Source organism: Acipenser ruthenus, chromosome 47 (assembly GCF_902713425.1).
Source record: "Acipenser ruthenus chromosome 47, fAciRut3.2 maternal haplotype, whole genome shotgun sequence".
In the NCBI taxonomy this organism is placed as follows: domain Eukaryota; kingdom Metazoa; phylum Chordata; class Actinopteri; order Acipenseriformes; family Acipenseridae; genus Acipenser; species Acipenser ruthenus.
This window is the reverse complement of record NC_081235.1, coordinates 8,245,141-8,272,455: the sequence shown is the minus strand read 5'-3', so window position 1 is coordinate 8,272,455 and position 27,315 is coordinate 8,245,141. Positions and strand designations below refer to the sequence as shown.

The window sequence follows — 27,315 nt, the reverse complement described above, 5'->3', positions numbered from 1 at the left end:
TCGGAAAGCTTGCAAACAGGATGTTACATAACCATTTAAATGAAGATAAGTGTAGCAGCTTGAATATCTCATGACGCTTTTGCAAAGGAAGTATGTTTACCACAGTGCCCTGGGCAGATTCTAATGCAGATGTAATACATTGTGTCCCTGAAAATTAGCATTTTAGTGAAGTTTGTTTAATTATTAATTTCTGTTTAAATTGCCAATCAGTGTAACGCCTTGCTGATTTCAACACTTCTGAATTTAAAACGCATCTCATTTTAAAAAAAAGGTCAACCAACTCGATAACCAATACAATTAAACATTTATTGACAAAGAAGCGCACACAAATATACCAACCATACAATAAATGAACCTTTCAAAAAGATCAACAAAAATAAAACACAGAAAAAAAGAAATTGTGCAAAAATACAAATAATTAACTCTGCATTTAGGTTACTTCAATAAGCAAAACAGTTCGCAGCATCACAGATAATTAAATAACATTATCCAGTAGAAATTCATACAAAAAAAAACAACTTGCGGTGTTTGGAGTGTAAATAAGGCAACACAGAACTTGTTGTGCTTGTCTTTGTTCCATGTTCGTATTGGCTTACTGATAGCGCAGGTCTATACAAATCCATTGCAGTGTCCCACTACCAGAACAGTAAGGCTGCAACATCTCATCCAGATCCACTGTGTTGCCATTGCTGATATTGCTGCTAATGATTTCTTCAGTGTAACACAATTGTGTTACAATGATATCCAAACACCCATTATTCATTTGAATGTTTGTTTTATGCCAAGTCCATTTTCGTTATTCTACACTTGGCTACATAACAAAAAAAGTCTTACCATTCCATGCAATAAGAACAATACATTCCTGAGGAACTTGATTAAACCCCCATTGGAGGTGTACAGAAGTTCAGTAATACGGCTTTGTAGACGAGATTGGCTTTAATAACGTTTTCCTTTTCACCAAAAGTTAAAGCACTGTTTGATTGACATTGAGAAAAAAGCTACTTGTGCTGAGGTATGTTGTAAAGTTAATACTGAGTTTAAAATACATACTGGTGCAGTCTTTAAAAACTACATATAAAGGATATATGGGTTTACATATGCATGCGCAATTGGTTCCCTTATTGCAACCTCCATTACAAAATAGTAAAAGCCTGAATGCCTTATATTAAAGGTTAAAGCAAGAAAAATAAACACAGAGGGGAGAGATACTGGAATTCAAAATTTCCACAAAATCTAAACACCGATCATCCATAAGTTAGAAAGCAGATGGTTGTTGCTGCGATCCTACTGTGCACGTTGCTTGCTCTGCATTTAAATGTAGAGTATGATAACTAGCTGACCTTACTTTTTTTTTTTTTTTTTTTGTGTTCCAGTTTTTAAAACAGCTTGCTGTCAAATCCTGGACTTGCTGCTCTTGTACTTAAATAATTGTGTTTTTTTTGTTCAGTAAACTTGTACTGCCTCTTTCACCCTGTAGGATTCACTGCTTGGTATAGAATTGCCTTTGTGAGTGTCTCAGAGCTAACTTGCAATGGGAATATAGAGTTCTATTTTCACATTTTGCTTTGTGACATCACTTCTTGTACGAGGGACAATTGAGCACTATAAGCAGTTTCTTCACTGTGTCCTAAGAGGTTAACAGAATATTGTTTCATAACAAACAATTCAATAGATCAGGATCCAAAAAAATAAATTATAATGTACATTCCCCTGGCACTTTGTATGATCAATCAGGTGTCAGCAGTGTGGAGTAGTGGTTAGGGCTCTGGACTCTTGACCGGAGGGTCGTGGGTTCAATCCCCGGTGGGGGACACTGCTGTTGTACCCTTGAGCAAGGTACTTTACCTAGATTGCTCCAGTAAAAACCCAACTGTATAAATGGGTAATTGTATGTAAAAATAATGTGATCTGTATAATGTGAAATAATGTATAACGTGATATCTTGTAATGATTGTAAGTCGCCCTGGATAAGGGCGTCTGCTAAGAAATAAGTAATAATAATATATACAAACTGTACTTTACAAAAAGAACCGGTTTACTGATGTAGGTAATGCTGTTACAAATTTAAACATTATTCCTGATGTTGCATCAAGTAAAAAAGCTACAAAGTACGTAATGCTAGAAATGTAATACCCCCCAAAAAATATTGTTAAGACCCAAGGAAGTCCTGATATAGTAGGAATATTGCACTGTTAATTCACAGTTTGTAAACATGGCATCACCTCTGTTAGCTTTCCCAACATACAGTAATGCTGTAAAAAAAGTGGATCGGCCAGGATGCATTGAAAAGGTTTCTTCAAAATATGCCTTTACGATCATTCACAGGAGTGCTTCAATGAACTTCCGATTGTCAGGTCATCTTTTCCAGCAGTTTTGGCTTTGGGTTTTTGCACTGGCCTAAAAGGATACCTGCGAGCTAGCAAGCCGCTTCTTCAGGTACTGGTAGGTAGCGCAAACAATCCCTGGTGTGTGGCTTGAACCTCTGCCTCTCCGCTGTTAACTGTCATTCAAATTACAAGATGCGTGGACACGATAGCATTGAGGATTCATTCTCCTCCGTCGCAGTCTGAGCAGCAGAGTTCCACTCGCATCTCCCCGAGAGGGCTTGAGCCAGCGAGGGCTTTGATCAATCCAGACGACAGGACGTCTGCAATGCGAAGCGGTTAGGCATCCTTGTACCTGCGAGCAGGAGGAAAGGCTTGGGGTTATTCACTGCGTTATTCTGTAGACTAGTTCACATTTGTTCTAAAGTTAAACAGCAGTATCTGTATTGAGATCGGCCAGCGCCCTTCCTTTGACAGGAATTGAAAAATAAAACAATCTACATATTTTTATTTCTCAGTCGTGGGTGTGTTTTGCTCTGCCGCTGAAACAACTTGGCATAGTATTGCCAGATAAAGAAAGCTAGGGGATTAGAGATTGGTTTAAGTAAGCTCTCATTCACACACCAAACCTACCGATACTGAACTGAAATCCTGTAATGGAGTGAAGCTCCAATGTCAAAGTGTGGAGCCAGGTTTGCTGAACAGCGAAGCATGAAGAGACTCCTGGGCCCAGTTAACCAGCATGTCAATATACCGGGTGTCTTATTGGATTCATTTTTGTGAACTATAGGAAGGGCTGTATGTACCCTAAGATTGTCCTAAGAGTTTGGAAAAATAACATAAACTATAATAAAAGGTTACTGCTGATTTTTTTTTTTTTCTACTGTTAAATAACAGCACAGAGTTATCACACTCTTTGTTATTCAGCAGTTACAATGAAAAACAGCAGCCGACACCAATAAAGAGGGTCCCTTTTGTAAACGCTTACCCGCTGTGCATAGAGACGTCAGGCCAGGCACCCATGGAAGTCAACTGCTGCTCCAGTGCCAGTATCCGGAGCCCGATATACCCAGAGGACAGGAGAAGAACAACCACCCTGTGATGAGGAGGCACAGACACAGAGATTGAGCCCAGTCTCACCAGTGTGTCTGCATGAAAAACCATTGGCATTGCCAGCAATGGTCAATGCTATACGATGTCTTTGTGACATTGGGGAAAAAAAAGACTTCTAGCTGAAATGTTGGCATGTCTTAGTTTCTTGTAGTATTTCTTAAACCTAGCACTATTGCATGTGTAATAGCACCATCTATTAGGTAAAACATTTCAACAAGGCTTGTTTTAAGTAGTTTACGTTGGGTGGAGTACATGCAACACCTATAACTATGTATAAATGTTGGGTGGGATACATACAACACCTATAACAATGGAGACCACTGAGTGCTGTGATGGGCCATCCGCAACTTGTGAAACTGGGGGATGATGAGTAAACCTCGCTACAGCAATCTCGTTTACACTGATTGTATTGTATGCATTGCAAGCTCCATTCTACATGCCAGTAGGGGTTTGTTCTTTATTTCACAATGTGTGGTCTTGAGGTTTGTCCTGCGTTTTGCTTGAGTTTGATGATGCCTACCATGAAGTAAGACCTACTTCGCTCCCTTCTTATTTTAAGTGTTCAATATATTGTGTGCTTACAGTAGCAGGTAGATGATAAGCAGCATGTTGATGGAGTTGGATTCGTGCGGCATGATGTACGAGTTCACTTTCCGAGTGATTGTCCACACCCAGGAATCGGCTGCAAATCACACACACAAAAAAAAGTGCATTGGAAAACGCTGAATAATTTAAATTGCTGACATTCAACTTGCCATTGCTTGCACATGTAGTTGTGCATTTTGTTTAAAGCTGGTAAGTTACACTGCATATTTAAAACTGATCATTTATTTTATGGGAAGCAATATTTTCTTCATAGTGTGAACTACATTAATACCACTGCTTGTAAATGTGAGGTGAGGCTATTCCACCCCATAGGGTGACATAAAAAATAATTTGGAAAGTACCTGCTTGCTGTTCCACTGCCCTGTCTGTCTGATCCTCCCCCTTGTCCTCACTGTTGAGTTGCGAATGGATTGTATTCAATTGCTGTGATGGATCTGTAAATCAGATAATTAGTGGTTAATTGTTGAAATGTTTAATTAGGTGTTTACTGCTAATATCCTGGCCGACAGCTTGGGGTGAAAAAAAGGTCAAGTCATATTGCAAGGCTACACTGCTTATCGTTCTGTCACTTTTACATAATGATAACGCAGTGCCAAAGCTTGCTGTGACCGTAAACCTTTATTGGCTACTGATAAAGGTAAATCTGGAAGCCATATACATGCAAAACCAACCCAGTGCTGTGAATATAGGAAACCAAGGAAGAACAGCTGCTGTATAACCTGTTTAGACAGACCAAAAATGGTCTGATTCCAGCTTGTAAAGGGGCACGTGTTCTATAGGCTGAAATGAATGCTGAAGAGTGTGGCACTCATTTGGCAGGGAGAGACACAGCAAATAGTTTTGAGGATAAAAGAAAAAACTGTTTTGGTAGACTGATAAATTGCAGTACAGTACTTTTTTCACTTTCACTTTTTAAATGTAATTACATTCTTTTTTTTTAATAAATCACCTTTGCTGTGCTTCGGAGTCCCCAGGGAATCCGGCTGCGTTTCCTGCTCCTGGTCCAAGCTGGACTGACTGGAGTTCTGTGATGAAGAGGTTTCATTTAGAAAACAGATACACAGTACAGCTTGTGTTCGCAGTCAGCTGAACTCAAGTTAGATTTTACAGGAAACTCCGATAACATTTTTTTACAGTAGCTTCCAACTGGCTAAAAATCTGGAAATCAATGAGGCCTGTGTGTTTTTCTTTACCAAGTGTTTCCCTGGAGTGTCAAAACTTGTCTCTGCAGAGGAAAACACCGGGCTGCTGTTTGCACTGGCATCCTGCAATAGAAGAATGGAACTAGGAATTAATTTGCATTTGTTAACAAACATTTATATCGTAGATAGAATACAGCTGTAAGTGGATGGGGTCTCTTTTTTTGGGAATTCATTCAACAAGAAGAAACTGACTTAATGAAGTTTTACTTGTGTTACTTGGTACTTCTAAAGCTGAGGGAACACGAAGACACTTTGTGGCTTGGAACTTGGTTTCAGGAGACTAGGTTTCAGGCCCCTGCACGGCACACCAGTGGTGCCATGTTCCCTCAGTTTAAGATGTTGCTAATAATGATGCACAATGAATAAAGTGGAATCCCAGCCTATGTATAGAGACTTACCTCTGAGGGATTGCAGATTGACTTCAGGAGCTTGAAAGTTACGTCTCGTGTTCGCAAAGACACAAAAATAAACTGTAAAGGACAGAGACAGACACGTTAGTATGAACAGGATATAGTTCAATCGAACCAGCCTGAATGAAGTTTCCTATTAATATAATGTACAGTGTGTGTAGCATCAACCCGTATTCCCTGTGGTTATTGTGGGTATCATGGTACCACGTTAAGTTTCCTATCTGTGCTGTACTTTATAATGCACACAAACTTGGCAGGGCATCTTCTCATGTCCCACAGAGTTGGCATACATTTAAAACTGGGCACCCAAGTTATAAAAGAGAAATGTATATAGGATGCATCAATTCTATATCATAGTACGGATATCTGTAATGCCTTGACCCGCTTCGCTCAAGATTTAAAAATGTCATTTTTTTATTTTTTTTATTTTTAATTTTAAAACCGTTTGTGTGAACTCTGTGGAGTGCGAGAAGCTGCCCTGTCAAAACTTTGAAAACAAAAACATATATGCATTATAAAGTAGATACAGAGATAGGAAACTTCATGTGATACAATTATACACACAGTGACTGAAGGGGATAGATATATGGCTACTGATTTTACTGAAGTCTAATACATCTGGCCAGTACAATTCCATGTTTTTTTTAAAACCAATTGTAACAGAAATGAAAACGATTTCTCTAATTTAACCAGGTTGAATGAAGGCTTAGAAATTATTATTATTATTATTATTTATTTATTTCTTAGCAGACACCCTTATCCAGGGCAACTTACAATTGTTACAAGATACCACATTATTTTTACATACAATTACATTATTTTTTACACATTATTTTTGCATACAATTACCCATTCTTACAGTTGGGTTTTTACTGGAGCAATCTAGGTAAAGTACCTTGCTCAAGGGTACAGCAGCAGTATCCCCCACCTGGGACTGAACCCACGACCCTCCGGTCAAGAGTCCAGAGCCCTAACCACTATTCCACACTGCTGCATTGCGCTGCAGTAATATGATCCTTGCCTTTTCTCCATCGGTGGTGCGGATGGACAGTGCGTTGGGCACCACGAGGGCTGTGTTCTGTTTCTTCAGGATTGCTACAGATGACACTGGGATCACCACCTGGAAAACAGCGTGTGTTAGCCCACGTGGGAGGGAGATCAAGGTGAAGAATGTGCTCTTTTCCCAGTACAGGCAAGGTAACCGGGCACCCACCTTGGTTTCTTTGAGGAGCACAGAGGAATAGAAACAGATGTAGTTGTTGGACACATACATCTTGCCATGGTACAGGATCTCCTTCTGCAGAGCGCAGGTGAAACCTAGACAGGCGGAGATGCGGGTTAGAAATGATTTCTCATCAGCCTTATAGTTACTGTCCCTCTGGCAGAGGGCAAGTTTCACTTTAGTGGCATCCTACTGTAGTCAAAAAGTAATAAACTCCGCTGAAGGCGTCTGTTGTTTGATCATTTTGCTGGAGATGCTCAGACAGGATTTCTGTTATCCTCACAGTGTTCGCACATAGGTAGTCATGAGTACATCTGATTTAGTGTTTACAGTACAGTAGCCATTTCAATTTGTAGTGCTCTAAAAATGTCAATTTACAAGGCTACACTGTGCTAAAAATGTGTACACTAGGCATACAAAGTCGATCCCCTTTCTATTGTATATAAAAGGGCATATAGAATGGTACTCTAGAATTCTAATATGTAACTCTGCTGTTCGCTTGGTGTGAATGTGCGTAGGTGTAGCGAGTGGGCTTGTGGTAATCGTACAGTACAAGTGCGTAGGAACTGAATCAGCAGGTCCTTCTAATCTCTAACCCTTTGTTTGCAATTGCAGTATCTCAATGGGTAAATAAATTCCTTTAAAATAATGCTATGTATTTTTTTTTTTAACACAATAAATCCTGCAGATCTTCTAACATTTTTGTTACAAACCTTATGCTATATAAATAAGTAAAAGCAAACGTACTGTTCATTAGTGGCTCCTCTTCAGGAATCTCTCTGAACAGCTTGTGGAAGGATTTGTTGTGCTTTGAATAACTCTGCTGCAAAATAATAACGCAGAGAATATTTTAATGTGTGGGGACAGTAAGGTGTACAAACTGAAGAACATTTTGAAATCGAACATGAAATACTACTACTATTCCAGTAGACTTTTGCAGTCTCATTTTGTAGTTTCTTTGATTACATGATGTTAAATCAAAAGATCAAAATTCTGTTCATAGCACTTACACTGCTTTTACTCGGACTGCTGGTGAGGGACCCCTTCCTCTCCAGGCTTTTCTCTTGCTCGTCATTTTTAGTAGACGCTAAATCAAAGGTCTGAGATCTGTGAGAACACAAAGCCAGATATGTACGGTTATCCCCCTTCTGTCCTGGGACACTTGCATGTCATAGTTCATGTGGTTAAATCTGGTTAAAATCAAGAATGGAGTCTCTTGTTTTTCATCCGTAACACGCACATACAAATATAAAAAGCTGTAAGTGCACCAGAAGATTTTGGTATCGGTTTATACCTTGGTGGTCCAGTGGTTAAGTAAGGGGCTTGTTACCAGGAGGTCACTTTGTGTGACCCTGAGCAAGTCACTTAACCTCCTTGTGGTCCGTCCTTCGAATGAGATGTAAAACAAGTAACTCTGCAGCAGCAGTTGTGATGCATAGTTCAACCCCCTAGTCTCTAAGTTGTTTTGGATAAAAGCGTCTGCTAAATGACTAAATAAGGATACCTGTTGAGGGGCTGGTGCTTGTCTCTGTGCTGGATTGCCAGCTGGGCTTCCTCCAGACTCTGTGATTTCTTCTGCAGCCCCATCTTCTTCTTCTCCTTCTTGAGTTTCTCAGAGTTCACTTTGCTTTCCACCTGAGAGCTAGGAGAAAAAGAACAACAATTGAATACTACAGAGCAACGTATTCAGCAATAGCTTTTTACAACCAGGACTGGAGTTCTGGACGGGGAAACGCTTGACTGATGTCCTCAAGTTCTAACATAACATTGACAACCTTTTTGATAATGAATATTTGGTTCCTGTTTTTACTCAATTGAATTTACCAAATGCAAGGAGTGGTATTAGCCCTTTGTGACAATAATAAACCTCTCCCTGTGATGTCAGGGTTAATTTAGATGCTTTTGTATGGCACTCCTAAACACAGCAGTACTGAAGGCTTGTGTAGGCAGTTAACTAAAACTGCAATTCTAGGACTGTATGAAATAAAACTGAACTCCCATTCCCCTATGGGTTTGATATGCCAACTGAATACAAGAAATGACTTGATTCTTTACATTTCCACTTCAAAGCTAGGGTTTGTACATCAAAATGAGTCTAATACAAAATCTCACAATTACCTTGATTTAACACAGCAAGAAAAAAAAAAATCTCTTAACAATACGACGTTGTAAGATGAACTGATTATTAAGGCTGGGTTATTTTGTTAACAGGTGAAACTTTAATGGTAGAAGCGTGTATTCAAAACCACCACTGCGAATCACATATTTCAAGACCCATTCATTAGACTGCAGGTAGACACACACTGCCTTTGATCGTGAGGAAGGGGACACAAGCTCTATATAATATACACAGCATCATGTGGAGTAAGGGGCTACCTGTGTGCCTGCCAGTTATCTTTTCCTCATTCTATACCAATCCTATAATAATGTGAACCAACTCAGCTGACCCAATCTGCTTTGCAGTGTACACAGGGCCAGGCTATATACCGTAGTTGATACTAGCAGTTGATACTAATGGTCTACCGAAATATTACAGATTGCGGTGTCTGTTTCAAGTTATCGGTATAAATATAATGATACGATTGTTCCTCTCCTATTCCGTTTGAAGTAGGATATCATTTCAGAGCAATTCATTGTGCGTTGTTTCTCTCTTTGGGTTTTTACTGCGGAGGAAATAAGCAGTGAGACCTTTTGAACTCCGCTAGATGTGACCTGACCTGTTTAATGGAGTGTGGTCACAGAGGAAGCGGCACCTGCAGTCTGGCTCATCCTGCTGCACTACAGCTTAGATTATTTCATTACAAGAACAATGACTTCAGTTACAAAACACAGAACCATTGCACATACTACCGTGTCTCTACTACTCCGACAGTACCGTGTCACAGTATTAATAATATCTTTCTGTGTACCTACATTAACTACCTATCCAGCGACTGGTAACAGTTGATAATAAGGCTCAGTAATTGAAACCCAGATATGTGTAAACCAAACCTGTGGATTTCTATTGACTGCCACATACAGTATACATGTGTTTGGTTGTGTGGTGTGCAATACGAACTAAACAGCATCATAAACAAGCACGTATTTTAATGTGACCCATAATTGTACATAACTCCTTACAAGTGAATACAGGTAATACTGTATAAAGTAACATGCTAAATATTAAACTTCTAGCTTTCATATAAAATAAAGAGAATTCTATAGTGATCAAAGCAAACTCCTGTATATTTACCTCAAATCGTCAGAAATGTGTTTCTGCTGTCCAAGCAGCCTCTCTGTTGACTCAGTGTATCTGACTTCACTTCCCTTTGGAGTTTTTCTTATGCTGTAATCAATGGGCCGTCCTTGAGAGGGGCGGGGCTTTCAATTCACACCGCACCAATCAGGTTTGACAGAAGCTTTTGGACCAAGTTCAGGATTTGAAACTTGAAAACTCACCCCCATGAGTTTAATAAGACACACCTGAGCTTGTTATCTATACACTGGAGCTAATGAAGCTTGTATTAAAACCTGCAATGGGTCTTATTTCCATCCCTGGATTAGAACCAGTGGTATGTGTTTAGAATAATTATAGATTAAAAATTCAAAAGCAAACAAAACATGTTTAAAAGGTAATTTCCCATATAGAAATGGTATACAAAAAAATGTGTTTCAAAACTACAAAATGCACCTCCTTGCACACCACACCTACACAAATGACCACCTAACTACATAGCTTCCACGCTATAATGACGGGATGCAAATTGCTTTGATTGTTTTTGAACAATACAGACAACGATTGTCGTTTTCACAGAACACTGCTTTTTAAATTAATTTTATTTAAAAAAAAAAAAAGTGTCCCATCTACCTTACATAAATATATTCATGAAACTGTATTCATCATGTGTGGTCGTTTAGCAAAGCCTCTTAAATTGTTGTTCTTGAACCCTAAGCAACCAGAGCTCTTGCATGTGTTTACCATAACCCAGCTGTTTCTGGTCAAGGCTGGATCAAACCTGTTTAGTGTTGTGACAGAATAGCATGAATACTTTAGAGACGGGAGCCTTTAATGTCTGCAACTTAAACTGCCTTTAAATGATAATAACCCAACATCCCTGAAAGCCAGCAAGTTTTAAAACTACCAAATATTGGGCACTTGTAACTTAATTCTGCTTTGCCTGCATTGACACCATTACTGTGGTTTTATTATTGAGGATTAAAATACCCAGGAAAAGAACAGAATGTGACAGTTCCTGTATTACGCTTTCCCACTAGAGCAAAGTTGCAGTATATTTTGTTCCAGAAGAGGAAACAAACTATTCGTGATTGCAGTTAGAAACAACTAAGGCATGCGGAGGAGCCCAGCAATTCATATTAAGAAAGTTATTTTCATCTTTTGTATCATTTAACAGCATTTTCTTTATACAGAGTTTTTTTTTAAAACGCAAAATGTTAAGGCAAGCATACACCAGTGCAACTGCATCGTTGTCTCCAGTAATTACTACTGATACATCTTTTTAGATATCACTTGCATTTGCAAGATTTACATGGACTTTTCCCGTGTATGCACGACCTCCAACTCTCTTCTGTGGTTTGCAATAATTGAGGGACATGATCACGCAATTGTTCAAGATACATTATCGATGACGTGAGATTTATGTTCTATCGTAACGGCAGGATCAAGTGAAGTAAATGTTTTCCAATGGCATATGAAGGAATCTCGGCGAAACGTTTTAATAAATTCATTCAGTTTATCAGAAACGAGTGCAGCATGCTAACACATCAGTTCCCACAGTTCAACCGGAACTAGATGTCTGTAGATTTATCACTTGAGGTTTTTGCTGCCAGCTACGGTGACTTTTCTCACAGCACACAAAGCCTGATGGTTTCCGATTTCTCAAAATACAAGCCTCTGCAATGAAAGACTGCGAGTCGACAAGTAAAATAGAACCGCTACCACTCCCCCAGGATGCTGCTGCTAAAATCGCTTATTCTCTTGAAGTGCTTGTAGGTCTTCCAGACGACATGAAGGGGGCTCCAGATCTCCCCTCCCCTCACATTAGCTTTCAAAGCTCTGCAAAGAGGATGCGATGGTGGAGGTACTTACAGGAAACAAAATCCTGCAGCTTCTTAACCATGAGCAATCCAGTACACTGGGCATTTAATTGACTTGTTTTTGATCAGCAGTTTAAACTGTTCAAAATGTTTGTTCTGAAGTCTTTTCTGGTTTCTAGCATTGCAACTGATTTAGCAGGGAAATTCGTTTGGGGATCTCAGTGTAGTCTTCGTTGGATGGTAATGCAAACCACAGATTCGACTGACCGTCTAAGAGGGAGGTCCCCCAAGCACAAACACAGTGAAATTCGTTTGTCACTGCTTCTAAACTCTGGCCCTGTTGTAAGGAGTCCAGACAGGTTTTTGTTTGCACGCTAACCACGTCATTTTACATCACTTCTTTATTTAAGCAGGCGTGGTAACTGCCTCCAGCTATGTCTTATTGAAACAGTGCACCAAATGTTCATCCCCCCAATGAGAAAAATTAGGTCAAAGACCCTCACTATTAGGCATTTTACCACCTTGGACCACATTCAAAGCTTGTGGGGTGTGAGTTTCCTGGCTCTTCTGTATTCACACCAGCACCATTATCTCAATCACAGGTGGTTTATCATCCACCACAAATAGAGGACACAGCAGGATTTGGTCTGCTTGATAGAATGACCCTTGTCGTTTTTGTTAGTTATGGATGGATTTTCTGGTACTAATCTGGGAAGGTATGCGATTAACAATGTGGATTGGTTCTTTCCATTGGCAAGTCTAAAGCCACTGTGGTGCCATTCTACCAATGTGGCACTGCAGCAGCTCTTGCGATTCCATTACAAAACCGTTGACGATCACTTTGGTAAAAAGGTGGCTGTGGAGTACATCTTTGTCAATGCGGGGGAGTTCGTCCATAACTTGCTACACGCAATAGCTGAAAATATAAATACGAGGGAGCAAGATCATAATGTTAAAAAGGGAGACAAGAAAAGAAAAAAAAAGTCCATGGTTGTATTGCACAAGAAGCACGGGTGAACAAGGCCACGACAGGTTCAATTCATTTTATGAGGTAATCCATATAGCCCTGCCATTGCCAGCGCACCGAGCAAGGTCAACATCATATTAAACAGCCTTGTCTATTATGCATTGATAGCCTCACAGATAAGATGCAATTACTTCACATACACAGATTCAATTAATCCAAAAAGGTCAAGGTAGAATAATGTCACATAACAGAATCACATGCTTGACTCTATGACTGTCTGTGCTTAGGGGCAGTGGTAGAAGAGCTACTGATAGAATGGTTCAACAGGGTCTTATTTTTACACAACACAGGCAGGCACCTTTGTAAAGTCACCACTGACTGTTACTCCTTTATGACTGTAAGCGTGTAGACTGACAAAGGACTTTAGATTGGCTATGCAATATAACTTGGATAATGCAGCATCGGCTGATGGCCGAGCAGGATGGATTACATATGGATGTTTTACTGTTTTCTTAACAGTTGTGTCGTTGGACACTAAACACTAGACATACTTTTTTTTTTTTTTAAAGATGTGTTAATTCCCCATTTAAACAATTAGCATTGTTTGTTTCTTTCTCTTTTTTTTACATGCATAAGACTAGATTATAATTGTAACTTTGAGAACGTACACTTGTACGTGCCTTTCTGTCTCTCTGTAGTGTATGGTGTTGGTATAATGTGTTTAGACTGTGACTGTGTGTGTGTGTGTGTGTGTGTGTTGAGTTTTTATGTTGGTTACCACCATGCCAGTAACAATTTTTTATATTCAAGATAAATATTCTTTCAGCCACTGCCACTCTAAAGCAAACTGGTGATAAATTACTGTTCTTTCACAGGCTTTGCTTCGTTATTTGTTTAGGCTGATAATGCTACCGGCTTTCTCAAAACGGCTGACCTGTATAACACTTGGATGTGGAAAGTGTTATGCATCACCATGTAATGCTTGCACAATGCTTATCAAACCTATATATATATATATATATATATATATATATATATATATACACACACATACACACACACACACACACACACACACACACACATATACACACACAAAATACTAAATAAATCACAATGTTTTGACACACAGAGCCTAATTTATCAATTTATTTCCATACGACTCTTTTAATTTTCCAAAACAATTCTCTCCAGATAAAGTTGAATGAATATAGCTCGTAGGACCTTAAACTTGAGCACCAGAGAGTTACTTTTATAATAACTGAAAAAAGCATTTATTCAGTTAGTTATTATTGTAGCCCCCCTTCGATCTGATTAACAAAAATGACTAAACCTGATAAATAAACATCTAGCTGTCCACTGTTTTGTTGTTTAAACAAAAGTCCCGGCGAAAGGACAGGCAAGAAAAAAAAAAAAAAAAAAAAAAAAAACCTGAAATACTTACTGCTCTGCAGTTTCATCCAACTCCTCGACTAAAACAGAGTGTGGGATATCCAAAGAGCTGTACCGAAACCTTGGGAATCTGCCTTTATCCATGCTGCTAACATTGGGACTGACACAGGAGCAATGAGAGAGGCGAGCTAGGATGGGAAACGTCTTTACACTCCGCAGCAGTTGGGATCAAAGGTCTGCCAAAGAGTGAAACAAAAGTGTGCCACCTCAGCACACGCTTATGTAAGCATGGTCCATTAATCACTGTCCTGGAGTGATGTAAGAGCAGTGGCTTGAAACCTGGTTCCAGGAGACCTAGTTTGAGTTTGCTGTATGAAACCCCAAGTCTCCCCTGGTGTGCCGTGCAGTCTCCTGAAACACAAAGTTCCACTCTGTGGCTTCGTGTTTCCTCGGCTTAAGGTTATTTAAACAATACTCCTCGAAAATCTTTTCCATTTTACACATCCACATTAATGTAACCATAAGAAAGTAACAGCGCTTTAAGGCTTTGGTTACTAAAAATTTCCAGTATAAAAGGGTAAAATGAAATTGAACATGTTTGAACTTTTTTAGGAAATTAAGTGGAGTATGAGATAGAAGCCCACATATTTATGTTAAGTCGATAGGCAAACACATTTTGCATCTGTAGTTACAGTGAGGCACAAAGCTACGGGACTTGAAACTAAACCCAGAATACAACCAGCCTCCCCTGCAAGTTAACCAGAAGCTGTGAAACTAAGTGCGTATGTTATTTACCTAAATACTTCTGACACTTCGGGGGTGCATGTTATTTTACAAGCATTATCTAATCATTTATAATAAATAATCTTGTTGTTTTGCTGGTCGAGCAGTACAGAAAAGCTGCAATAACTACCAAAGTCCATCTAAAACCGACAGTCAGCTTTTCAGTGCAAAATATGAATGATGAGTGCACAATGCAGAAGAGAGAATGGGCAAGATGTTGCATGGTAAATCATTTAAATGAAATATAACACGCAAACAGACTGTCAAAATTAAATACTGTGAATCCCCAAACAACAATAGCTTCGGACAATAAGGCTATCATATGCAGCACAAGTCTAAATGCTGCGTGTTATTGCAACATGAATAATGAAATATTTGATATAGAAGCACCATTTTTAAACAACATGTGTTTGACCTCATGAGATGTGATAAATATTGAAAGATGATATTAAAAGGAATATATCATTTGCTGCTCAATTTAAAAAATTGTTCAAAAAGTAGGAAAAAACAACCTTAAAATGGGCAAAAATTCACAAGTCGACCTACACAGGATCTGAGCCACATCAAAGTATGACATTTCTGCAAGTATTTGTTAGTTCCACTAAAGATGAAACAACTTCGATAGTAAACAATTTTGACAGGGACTGGTTGGCAATTTTCCATCTTATTTGATGAAAATACTGAATCTGCCATTATCTTCTGTTCATGCTTAGCGTTAAAGTCTTGCTAACTTATTTCATCATGAGACTGCGTATTGCATAAACTTAGCAGCGATGTTTCTGCTATTGTCTATGCTCTTGGAGGTGGAGATACTGGAAAGACCAGGTTTTCTGTCTGACAAATAACGAGAAGAGTTTTAAATTGCTAGGACTGAATTTAATTGAGTGTTTGGAGAGACAGCCTTTGTGGGCAATATAACAACAGGCTTCTTAAATGGTACAATTCCAGGTCACAGGTTTGTAGCGCCAAGTGTAATGTGGATATATACTGTAACAGGCCTCAATTTCAACATCAATAAAAAGGGACTGGTTTTATTTGAAAATCAAGAAGTATTTTGTTGGTGATCAACTAGCTTTCGAGACCACAAAGGTCTCTTCAGGTGAGAAGTGAAAACTGAGGAAAAACACGTCAGTTAAGTCTCATTTCAAAATATATACAAGAAAGATTATCTATCGTATTTACATGAAACACTCCACAACTGTAGTTAAACATGTGGCATATGGTTTTTCTTTCAGTGCGGACGATAGGTAAGAAAACTAGAAGGAAATAGACCAGTGTTTTGGTCGAAGTCTTATTTAGTCAAGCCTTTCGCAATTTATTTATTTTTTATTTTACCTTGGAATCAAAACCCATATTTCAAATGCCCAGAGACAGAACATGTAATTTTCCATTTCCTCTGCTCTGGCGTACTGTAGTCCCTCGATTTCTACAGCGATTCCTGACATTCTTACTGTGAGGGGTGGATGAAAGAGAACAATCCAGAGAACAGGTTTGCGACATCTTTATCAGGCAATGGAAAATAATATAGGTATGCACAGTATCTATATATATATCTAAGTAAAGGTCCTGAATTGCGCAACATGGATTGACGAGTCACAAGACATGGCAAACTGCCCAAAAGACTTCTGTCTTTTAACACAGTGACTGTGGGATGCAGTCAATGATATAATATATAATACTACAAAAAGCATTATTATTCCAAAACAGTACTATGGGTATTCTATAGTATTGAAACGTGTTCAGAAAATGACCGGATAGGTATTGCAGTATATTTTTGTACAGGATGTTCAAAAGCTAATCAAATAGTACATTTTCCCCATAACATGAGGAGCAGCGGGTGTACTGAAGACTGGACCTAAACTGTCACCTTCTTACACACTCCACAATCTTATCATCCAGAACTGTATTAAAAAAAAACAGTTACAATGTGTCGTGTAACTGAAAGAGAATTCTTTGACAAACGTTTTGACGAGAAGTTTTATATCAAGCTCAGGGATGGCGTTCTATGATGAATAGCTATTGTCTTTACAATCAACGCAGGTAAATTCACCTATATATAAAAGAAGGAACATTATATATATATATATATATATATATATATATATATATATATATATATATAGATCTTCATTTATATATAACAAATGTTGTAAGTCTTAATTTAGATTCAAGACAGGTACGCTATACCCATTTAAAAGGTCCTAATATTAAGGAATTTGTAAAATGTTTTTTAAGATTGAATTAAACTTCACACAAAGCAATCTGATTGGCGAGCATACTTGTTTAACCAGAAAAGTTTGTGGCCTTCATATATTTCAACCACCTGCGTGTAACCCCCTCCATGCTGGATACCAACCTACGAGCATCTGAAAACATTGCAGGTAAAAGAGTAAATCATTTTGGGTTCCTGTTTACGAAGGATTCCTCTCCAGGGCAAACTGCAACTATTGAGTTCATCCTGATTATGTTGCGTTGCATGCAAATAAAAAGAACAACAGTCTATGGCAGGGGCAGGGTCAGGTCAGGTCTTTGTTTCAACCCTGTCCTTAATTGTTAAATTAAACGAACTACTTGACCTGTATTACAACGATTCTGCAAGACTAAAGTGGCCCATTCCTGTGGTCTAAGGGACCCTGTGATCTTGCCAGCAACTGCAATCTCATTTTTTCCTAAACATTCTAAATTTCCAATCTCCTGCTCCCTCTGTGTGGTGCAATGCAGTAATTGGGTGATAGTGTCCTTGTAAAGGTAGTTTTACTGTTTGTTTTTCCATGATAAGCTACAAAGGGAATGGGGAATGATGTTACCAGAGTACCTTATCTTTTCCTGCTATATGCGCACAGGTGAGCCCAAACATGGGGAAAAGACTGGCACACAAAATCATAACAAATGCGTCATTCTTTTATTAAGTCAAATTTAATGATCATGTGGACCACCAGCATTTAGATTACAACCATAATAAAAGCATAGCTAGTAAAACATTTTGCGAGCTTCAAACATTCATTGATCAATGAAAGATGCAGATTTAAAATGTTACAGCTAACTTGAAATCTGCTACTGTGTAAGCGCTGGAAACAAGTAAAAAGATCTAACTAAGTAAATGGTTAGTTCAATTAAGGGTTGAGTAATTGAGAGCTAGGCTGGAATGAAAACCAGAAGACACATGGGGGTCCCCAGGACCGGGTTTGAGAAGCCCTGGTGTAGATTATTGCCTGTCGGATATTCAATAAGAAATTGGGTCCCTTAGGCAAAAACAGTAAACCACAGATCAGAATAATAAAGCACAAATCATGCATTGAAGTACGTGGAGCCCAATTCTTAAGTCTCTGCTGTTTAAAAAAGAGCTCTTGGAACAAGACATATACATTTAAAAAAGGGTATCCCGGTAGCAAATAGTCTAACCAAGAAAGGATTTTCTAGTAGAGCAGCGAATGGAAGGACTGCAGTTTCTCAGAACGAGGCAGAGATCATTTCTAAACGCGTGACAAAAGTTGGAGGCAACATTGCAATAGGATGATGTCTGAGAATCTGAAGCTCTTGTGTGGCGGGTGATCAACTGTATCGTCAAAGGTATTCACATCCAGAACTGGGGATTAACTGTTCTTGGAATACAGACTAAAATATATAAACTATACATTCGTAAGATGCTTGAGAGAGAGAGTGTGCGTGTGTGTTTGTGTCTCGTTACGTTTTTTGTTTTGAATTGCTTCCACTTTACACGCAGTAAAGTCCAAAGTCAGGTGATGATACATTTACAAGTTAATAAAACATTAAGGGGTAGATGTGCTAAAGTGTTGCGTCTGTCGCAATGTTGCAAACCACATGCAAACCATGTAGCGTGAAATGTACTAACCAAACGCAACACTGTTAGCATCATTTTAACAAATGTATCACTTATCATTATCATTTAGCTGCAGTTAAATTTAAATTGATCATTGAGCCGCAGTTCTTATCTGCGCTTTAGCCTTAAATGAATATGTAGTTCTGGGCGCTCCTGCAGAAATTCGCAAAAACAGGGTGGAGATGAGAGTGCAAATGAGGGATCAAAAATATTGAAATGAGATGTACTAAAGCTGAGGGCAATTGCGACACTTACAAGTGCATCAAACTGTTAAGAACTTTTGAAAGCATGTTTTAAACAGTCACAATTGTTGCTGGCAGTCTGATTTTTCTCGTGCGTTGCCAGTTGTGCTCAATGGTACCCAAGTACCTAATTTTCACTAAAGCCAGTAAAATAATCTTTTATTCACATTGTACACCAATGTGTACAATGCAGCAGCATGATTTATTTTGAGTTACTAGTAGGCTAACGTACAAAAAAAAAGCACGCTAGTTATTCATTTGATTTTACTAACGATACTGTCATAACGAAAATGCAACCTGCGGTATGTTTGCGCTGCGACTGGCCCATCTTGGTACATCTACCCCTAAACTGGTTACATCGGCCCAGCCAACACCATAGCATTTAAAGAGAGATTTTTAAACAGCTTGATATTAAAATGCGTTTATCCCACATTCCGAGTGGGCTTACAAACGCACAGGAAACCGTGCTGGTGTCACGCAGTGCAGCCCTGCCATTTTTATGGCAAAGTCATTTCTATAGGGTCAGAGGTAGCACAAAGGCACCTACAGTGGTGTGAGCTACTGACTGACAGACAGTAAATCGGCTGAACCGCAGAGGAATGTGTAAACCTGTTGATGGTGGCTCCTCCTGATATAACTTTCATTTCCTTAACTTTCAGTTTTACTGTGCACGCCCAGTTCTTGGAAGTCAAGACGTTTGTTTTTCAGCTTTTGTACTTTGTGTCATGGAAATATTAGTAACTTGCACCTACGCCTGGAGTATACTGGTGTTGGAAATGCACGGCACAATGCGGGTGGAGGGGCAGCTCGGGCAGTCCGGACGACACTGATTCACTGCACTGGCCCTGCATCCAGTCCTGGGGTTTAGGCAGAGTACTGAAATACTAACAAGATTCTGAACAATCAAGCCCCTGGTAACATGTGTGTTACAAATGCACTCTAGAAGACGACCAGCACCCATAGGAGAGCATCTTGTATCCAATGGCCATGGCCAAAGATGGTAAATTTTTTTAAATTAAAACAGTCTGTGTGAACCCTATGGAGTGCGAGAAGTTGCCCTTAACTGAAAAAGCAAACATGTATGCATTATAAAATAGACACACGGATAGGAAACTAAACATGGTACAATTATACACAATCACACATCTCCTGCAAACGTAAAGACACAATGGTAAAGCCGGCCCCCGGCAGCAGTGCTTGCGGTTTAATATGTTCAAACAGTGCCTCCTACAGTTTGAAAGAAGCACAACTCCATTTCAGACTAGTGGAATTCAGCCTTGAGAATAGTGCCCACGGTAGCACATCATCTCCCCAGGCAACCCATGATATCAAAATGTTTTTCACACTTATAAACTCAACAGCACCAAGCCCTCTTTCTGCTATATGGCATGTTTAACATTAGATATAGAATAATTGATGGGCTGCAGTGAATTACAAGGCTGTAATTGCACCGAGGGGTTCAGGTGACTCCATAAACCACAAGAGCCTGTGTGTGTGTGTGTGTAGGTGTCTAGAATGATTTGAAACATTACAAGGCACTTTATGAGGCCATAAAAATGGAACCAAAACTATTTTGTGTGGCAGGTGAGAGTGAAAGGATGTGGAGGACCAAAGCACCTGAAACCCTGACCCTTACTTCTGATAAAGACAAACCACAAACATGGACATCTGGCATCAACAGTCTTCTATACATGACTGAATGGAAACATAACCAGCACCTATACAAAGGCAGTCCAAGCACCGGATTAGGACCCCAGCAGTAATACTGATTTAGAAAGAGTAGGTGTTGCCATTCTCTCATGCCATGAAACCCGTTTTAAACACAATGCTATGTTATTTCATGACTCAGCAATGTGGTTAATTCACATTCAGACCAGGTTAATGGTACATTGTACAAGTATTATACTTTACTGGAAAGGGCTCTTCACTAATTCACCGTTTTCAATATTTCACTATTTATTATAGTGGACAATGGGGTCAGTTACTGTATTAGGTTGCAATATTGTATTTAAAGGTGATTAAGGGCTGTATAACACAGTGTGGCTGTGTGCTTCTTTTAAAATGTACAGTGGTCTTTTTGTGAATTGCCTTCTCTCAATTTAAGTAGCAAAATGTGACCGAGGCGAATTGTCTGTCCTGGAAAACACTCTATCAGTTGTAAACCAGACCTGTTGTTCATTTTGTATTCTTGTGATTCAGCTCCCAGATTAAGTATTTAAACAAAGTAACAAGCACACAGTAAAAGTTCACTTCTATATTATACAGTACTTCTGGTCTCAGAGTCACATAGCGCCCTCACACATCTTGCCATTTCCCTTTAGTAGCACACTGATAGAAAAGGTCATAAATAGTCTTTCATATCCACCAGCTGTGAAGATAACACAGGAACACAACCTTGAAGTTATATATTAACTTTTTTTAAAAAGCCGTTTATAATCCTTCACGAGAAGCTAAAAGTATCCCTACACACCGCAGTAAGACAGTGGAATAAAATATACAAAGCTTATTATAAACTTCAAAGAAGCAATTAACCAATCGCTGTTAATTATTTGTCAAAAATTCCAGTATCCTATGTGCAGCACAGAGCACCGCTGCACAATTGTAACCTTCAATAATAAAAGACTTTATTTTTCTTTTTTCTGCAAGTTGAGCAAAGTTTTTTTTTTTTTTTTTTTTAATTCATTCAGTTGAGTCTACGGCTTGTTTTAGTGTTCACTGCATTGACTTGGAATGTTTGTTTTTACATGTTTCTTTTTGGACTTGCAGTAAAACACACTGTTTGAGGAAAACCACTGAATTTATGCTGTGCGTAATCTGCCACATCAGCTAAACTCCAAGTCTTTATAATGCGTTTGGCAGAGACTAGAGACTACCCCTTCATTACAGGAACTACAGTCCCATACAGCTGTTTTTAAGAACTCCAAATAGCACACCGTAGTATTTAGGTTTGTTTCAACAGAGTGGTGCACAAAAATAACTCTTAAGGAACCATATAATAAGAGTGAAAAACAGCCCTTTGCAAACCCACCCCACTTCCTCAAATTGGTATGCTGCATGTCTGTTTAAAAGAACCACTGGGCAGCTGATATTCATGGTTAGATTAATTTGGATTACAGCTACTTTATCTGAAAAAATGGAACAGGGCCCAGAAAAAAAAAGAGATATTTGCAGATGCAGTTCAAAGGTGACTGTCCTTTGACAAGCTTCGACCTCTCTCCATCTCCCCCCCCCCCTGGTCCCCAAAAACCTCCCCCCTCTGCTACCTTTTATGGTCGGTCCCTTGGGTCTGCTGGATTCAACAGAGCGCAGCCCTATTTGAAATGGTCTGTGTGCTCAGGGTAAAGGGAAGTGACATGACTTTGTTTTTCTTTAAAAAGTCATTCCCATGTGGCAAACGAACTGCAGCAGCGGTCTCGCCTCAGAGATATAAAGGTCTTGTTGAGCACGCTTCCCTTTAATTGTATGAACCTGCAGGGTTTCACAGTCACTTGCAATTTCACACCAAAGTATGTTCGGAACTAATCCATATCCATGGGCCTGGACACAATATTAGAAATACCATATGTTTGTGTAAACGGGCTGTCCTCTCTTGAGCACGTCAGACAAACTGATACCATCATATAACGCCAGCATGTGACCTTCACAAGAACGTCAAGAACACCAAGTGTCATGATTACTGGTTCAGATTCTCCTGAAGCATGTTAATATGTGAAGTGTGACGTGTGTACTGTATGTGCTACCGCCTCCACTATATCCCCTTCTCAGAGGATTTCAGCACCAGCACAATGTCTCGTTTACACTGCCTGTCCCCAGTATAGCTGAGCTGACCGGTCTCAGACAGCACAGCTCGGATTTTATACCCAACGGGGCCAAACTGTGCTGCACGGCATTGAAAGAGACAAGCCGTTTAAAATGTAAACTGGAAGTTCTGCGGCAGCCGGGGATCGATCGCGCTCTTATTCAGTGTCGAGATCAAAATAAAAAAAATAATAATAATACAAGATTAAAGATAATAACACAACGTGACCTTTAACTGCCGCACGACTACTTCCTGGGTCAGCTATACCTGACAAAATGACACTGGAGTGCAGACAGACATCTTTCACTGCACCTCCCCCAGACCGGCCTGCTCAGCTATACCTGGGGAAAGGCTTTAATCACGAGGGAAAGGCCAGGTAACCTGGCACACTGGTGTTGTCACTGTGGGTATTGGTGAAACAGACATACAGACAGACAGGCACAGAAAGACAAACAGACCTGAAAAGACCGGCAGACAGACTATATCCCTTATAACTGATTATAAACAATAGCAAACACAAAACAATGGCAAAAGTATAGAAATAACAGTACCATTTCTAATCATATGCTATAATTGGTAATAGCATAATGAACAACATGTTTATAGATGGTTTATAATCACTTATCAGGGATGCCTAAACTAATGTTACCAACAGTTCCATGCAACAATACAGTGACTCAATTTTAAAGTAACTCGTATTGGGTGTACAGCAAACCCACACCATGAGTGTAATATGACTAGGTTAGGTACTGTATTCAATGACATCAATGTATATGATTGATTAAGCTATGAAGTTGGACCAGTTGTCAATGCAGTAGGAGATCTCTGACTGCTGTATACATGTCAATTAAAAAAAAAGATCAAACGGTAATATTGGATCACTTTTAAAAACGAACACTCAACATCATTGTGTAGTATTAATGGTCATAAGCGTTTGCAATGAAGTGATGTAAGAATCACATATGGAATTTACCTTAAATTTCCAGGAAATCGTATTCTAGTTGACATACAATGCAATAAGATAAGCACAAAACGCATGATCGTGTACAGAATTGTCGTTAGGTCTATTGAACAGTTCGAAATTGCAACACAGAAACGATTTACCACTACAAATAAATAAATAAATAAATAAAATAACACACAACAACTGAAAAATAACGCGCTGTCCGTATTACAACGGTTTAGAAGCAGTAAGAAATATTCAGACTGTACCTTTCATAAAGGATGTGTTTCATTTTGTGTGCCGCTTTCGCGTCTATTTTCCTCAGGAGTAACTTGAACGTTTCTTTCTTGCTCTCAAACATCCTTCTCGGGTCGTTATTTTACGCGAAGTGGACGTGAAGGGGACTAGTTCAGCTGCCTGTTGAGTTTTTTGGTTTTTTTTCCCTTTCATTGAAGCTAAATATGGAAATGAGCTTGAATCAGACCAAAGGAAACTACCAATAGCAGAAAACGTTGCGTGTAGAACAAGTCACGCCACAGGCTGGGAAAATCCTACTTGTCACGCCTACGTGTAGTTTTAAAGAGAACAGAGCCGTAAAAAAAAACCAAATAGTTTTGCGTCCAGAGCTGTTAGATTTCAAGATGCGGTTTTCACGGTGGAACTTCAAAGGCTCAATAAGAGCGATTTGTGTGTGCAGCATTCAATCTGTTAAACATTTATCAAACCACCAAATACCGTACTTAAGTTGTATTTATTATTTTTTAAACACTAATTTCGTATGTTTGCTTATTATATTGCCGGCACCGGAAATGAACAGTAAAAATGAAATGTGTGCAGCACAATAAAATATAAATGCACACAAAGGAACCATTGTTCCAACATCGTGGTTATTGCCACCGCAATTATTGGTATTCTATTTGGTATTTTTTTTTTTTGTACAGTCCCACAGAAAACAATGGTCTTATATATATATAGTGCCCAACAAGTGGGAAGCAGAACTATACAAAGTGTGTCATGAGATTCTGTGTGGTTTATCCAGAATGCATGACCTTGCAGACTGACTTCCACAGGAATCTGTAGATGAGAAGCCCCATGTAATGAAGTGAGTCTCAAGTGAACCTTCGTACAGTCAGGCCAACTCCTGCGATACTGAAAAACATTGTGTTCGAGAGTTAAAACAGTTGACGTAAGCACAGCATTTTTGACTTGCTTGGGCCATGCCTTCAGTATGTTTAGCCTTATGAAACGTGATGAATATTTTAAATTTGTACAAATGGGGGTTGGGAAATATAGAGCAGCAGTGTGGAGTAGTGGTTAGGGCTCTGGACTCTTGACCGGAGGGTAGTGGGTTCAATCCTAGGTGGGGGACACTGCTGCTGTACCCTTGAGCAAGGTACTTTATCTAGATTGCTCCAGTAAAAACCCAACTGTATAAATGGGGAATTGTATGTAAAAATAATGTGATATCTTGTAACAATTGTAAGTCGCCCTGGATAAGGGTGTCTGCTAAGAAATAAATAATAATGACTGTGGCAATAGACCAGTTCATATCTGTAAATTTACCCTGTGGAAGTTCCATTCAAGATGAAACAACTGCCATAGGAAATATTTTAATTTCCTCTGTTACTTGTAGACAGGGATGGAAATAAGACTCCTATTGCATAGCAGTTTCACCCATTCCAGGTTTTACTACAAGCTTGATTAGCCACAGTGTATACAGTAGGTAAGCTCAGGGGTGTCTTATACACCTAGTAAAACCAGGAATGTATCAGACTGCTATGCAATGGGAGTCATATTCCCATCCCTGTGTAAGTAAAAAGCCCTGGTCCTTTTAATATAGAAGACACATGCAAATGAAGAGGAATAAAATTAATTTAGGGCACCTTTAACATTAGCCTTCAGTTCAAAAGCAGTCAGTTAAGTTTTGGTTGGTCCAGCGATCAAAAAGATAGCAGAGATTAAAAACCGAGGAGTAAAGTTTCCACTTTCTAACCTGTCATGATGCACGTAAATTGTAGCGGTAGTTTTCAAGCAGCTGTAAAAGTGGAAATAACTATATTGCAGGTCAGAGTTTTACAGGTGAGTGGAGTGACATCACAGTAACGCAGGGGTCAGTACAGTGGGTGAAGCGCTTCCACAGGGAATATCCCAGGCATCCACCTGATATTTACTCAAGAGACAGCGAGCATCCGATCTGGAGAGCAGAGCCAGAGGGATGATGTGGGTGTCGTGTTGCAATGGTTTCATATTCTATCATCCTGAAATCACGCTTGAAAGAACTAGGCAAACTTCCTCTGACAGAAGACCTTCATCACGCGGAGTCGCTTATCCGGAAAGCCTAGCTCGGGTTTGAATAAAACATGTTAGAGGGTTCATAACTGTCGCTGTTGTGCTTTTAAAGAAGGCAAAGCTAGGGGCTTGTGTAACAACGTGACACAATAACTTGATGTGTGTATTTAGATCATTGTATGCACGGTATTTTATTTTCTCTCTTTAAAATGTGTTGTTTTTGGTGTAGAAACCTCCTTTCTGCATGGGAGGTTGACCATGAGTGTCTAGAAGTACAAGACCCTTTGTACCGGTGTGGAAAGACAACTGGTAAATTCTTTAACATATTTTAAATTCCCAATGGAGTAGTTGGACTATACAAATGATGCATTTAAAAACCTTTGAGATTTTATTGTCTGTTTTTGGGGGTGCTCCCTAGTATAAGCACTGGTCTATGGGGCACAATGCACAATGGACAAGAATCCTTTATCGGAACTACCATAGGATATATTTATAGAAATGACCTGGCCTATTGTCTAGTTCTGTTTTATGTGCGTTTATGGAATCCTATGTAGGTTCACTTGTGCAGTTTTGCTAATTTTAAGTTTTATTTTAATTTGTTCTACTTTTTTTATGTGTGTGCCATCTTTAAATCACATCAGCTTTTAATGTGTATCCCTTCTCATAATGTTAAATGTCATACAGAAGACTGAAGCTGTTCAAAGATGGTGCTCACATTGCACAATGATTCAATACACATGGGGGGGGGGGGGGCACTAAGACTGTGTCAATACAAAGCAAATGGATCCTATGGGAGTTTCATTAAAGGTGAACTAACTTTCACAGTAAATATTTCACTTGTAGGCAAAAATTCCCGTCTTATACACCCTTGTCCTTTCGTGAGTTTTTTAAACACTGAAATATATAGCCATGCAATTCTCCCAGTCTCTTGTTGGCTTCTTTTAACAATACTCTTAGAAATTAAACTTGAGGATTGACTGCTGGGACTGACAGTGTTTGGGGTTATCATTATTACCATGCAGTGCGGCATTGTTCTTGCAACGTGTATGCTTCTGTTGGCTGTGAAGAATTCTGCTCCGGATCTCAAATAACACAAACAAGATCACCTGCTCTCCAGGTGTTGGGTTTCATCTTGCAAGGATCACGCT

At 39.2% G+C, this 27,315-nt stretch overlaps 1 protein-coding gene across 2 annotated transcripts; it reads right to left on the bottom strand.

Moving 5' to 3' along the window:
• Positions 1 to 287: 287 nt before the first annotated feature.
• Positions 288 to 24,337, bottom strand: LOC131696510 (GRAM domain-containing protein 2B-like). 2 transcript variants are annotated; one of them, XM_059014115.1, is made up of 13 exons: positions 24,148 to 24,337; positions 8,382 to 8,519; positions 7,888 to 7,984; positions 7,625 to 7,700; positions 6,869 to 6,972; positions 6,677 to 6,775; positions 5,644 to 5,715; positions 5,237 to 5,308; positions 4,993 to 5,068; positions 4,385 to 4,477; positions 4,020 to 4,119; positions 3,313 to 3,420; positions 288 to 2,679 (listed from the first exon to the last, which is right to left on the bottom strand). In XM_059014115.1, exons 1-13 carry the CDS (start codon positions 24,237 to 24,239, stop codon positions 2,664 to 2,666), a joined length of 1,143 nt encoding a protein of 380 aa, XP_058870098.1. In that variant the 5' UTR covers positions 24,240 to 24,337; the 3' UTR covers positions 288 to 2,663. The 2 variants fall into 2 exon arrangements, with proteins under 2 accessions (XP_058870098.1, XP_058870099.1); XM_059014116.1 differs by lacking the exon at positions 24,148 to 24,337 and adding an exon at positions 14,323 to 14,452.
• Between the last annotated feature and the right edge of the window lie 2,978 nt (positions 24,338 to 27,315).

Bases quoted from the DNA above. Each gene is read 5' to 3' on its own strand.
- LOC131696510 (XM_059014115.1), bottom strand. From the start codon at position 24,239: ATGTTTGAGAGCAAGAAAGAAACGTTCAAGTTACTCCTGAGGAAAATA. The intron at 7,985-8,381 runs GTATCCTTATTT...GTGTTCTCACAG, and splicing joins AAGCACCAGCCCCTCAACAG to ATCTCAGACCTTTGATTTAG. The intron at 6,776-6,868 runs GTGGGTGCCCGG...GCTGTTTTCCAG, and splicing joins TGCTCCTCAAAGAAACCAAG to GTGGTGATCCCAGTGTCATC.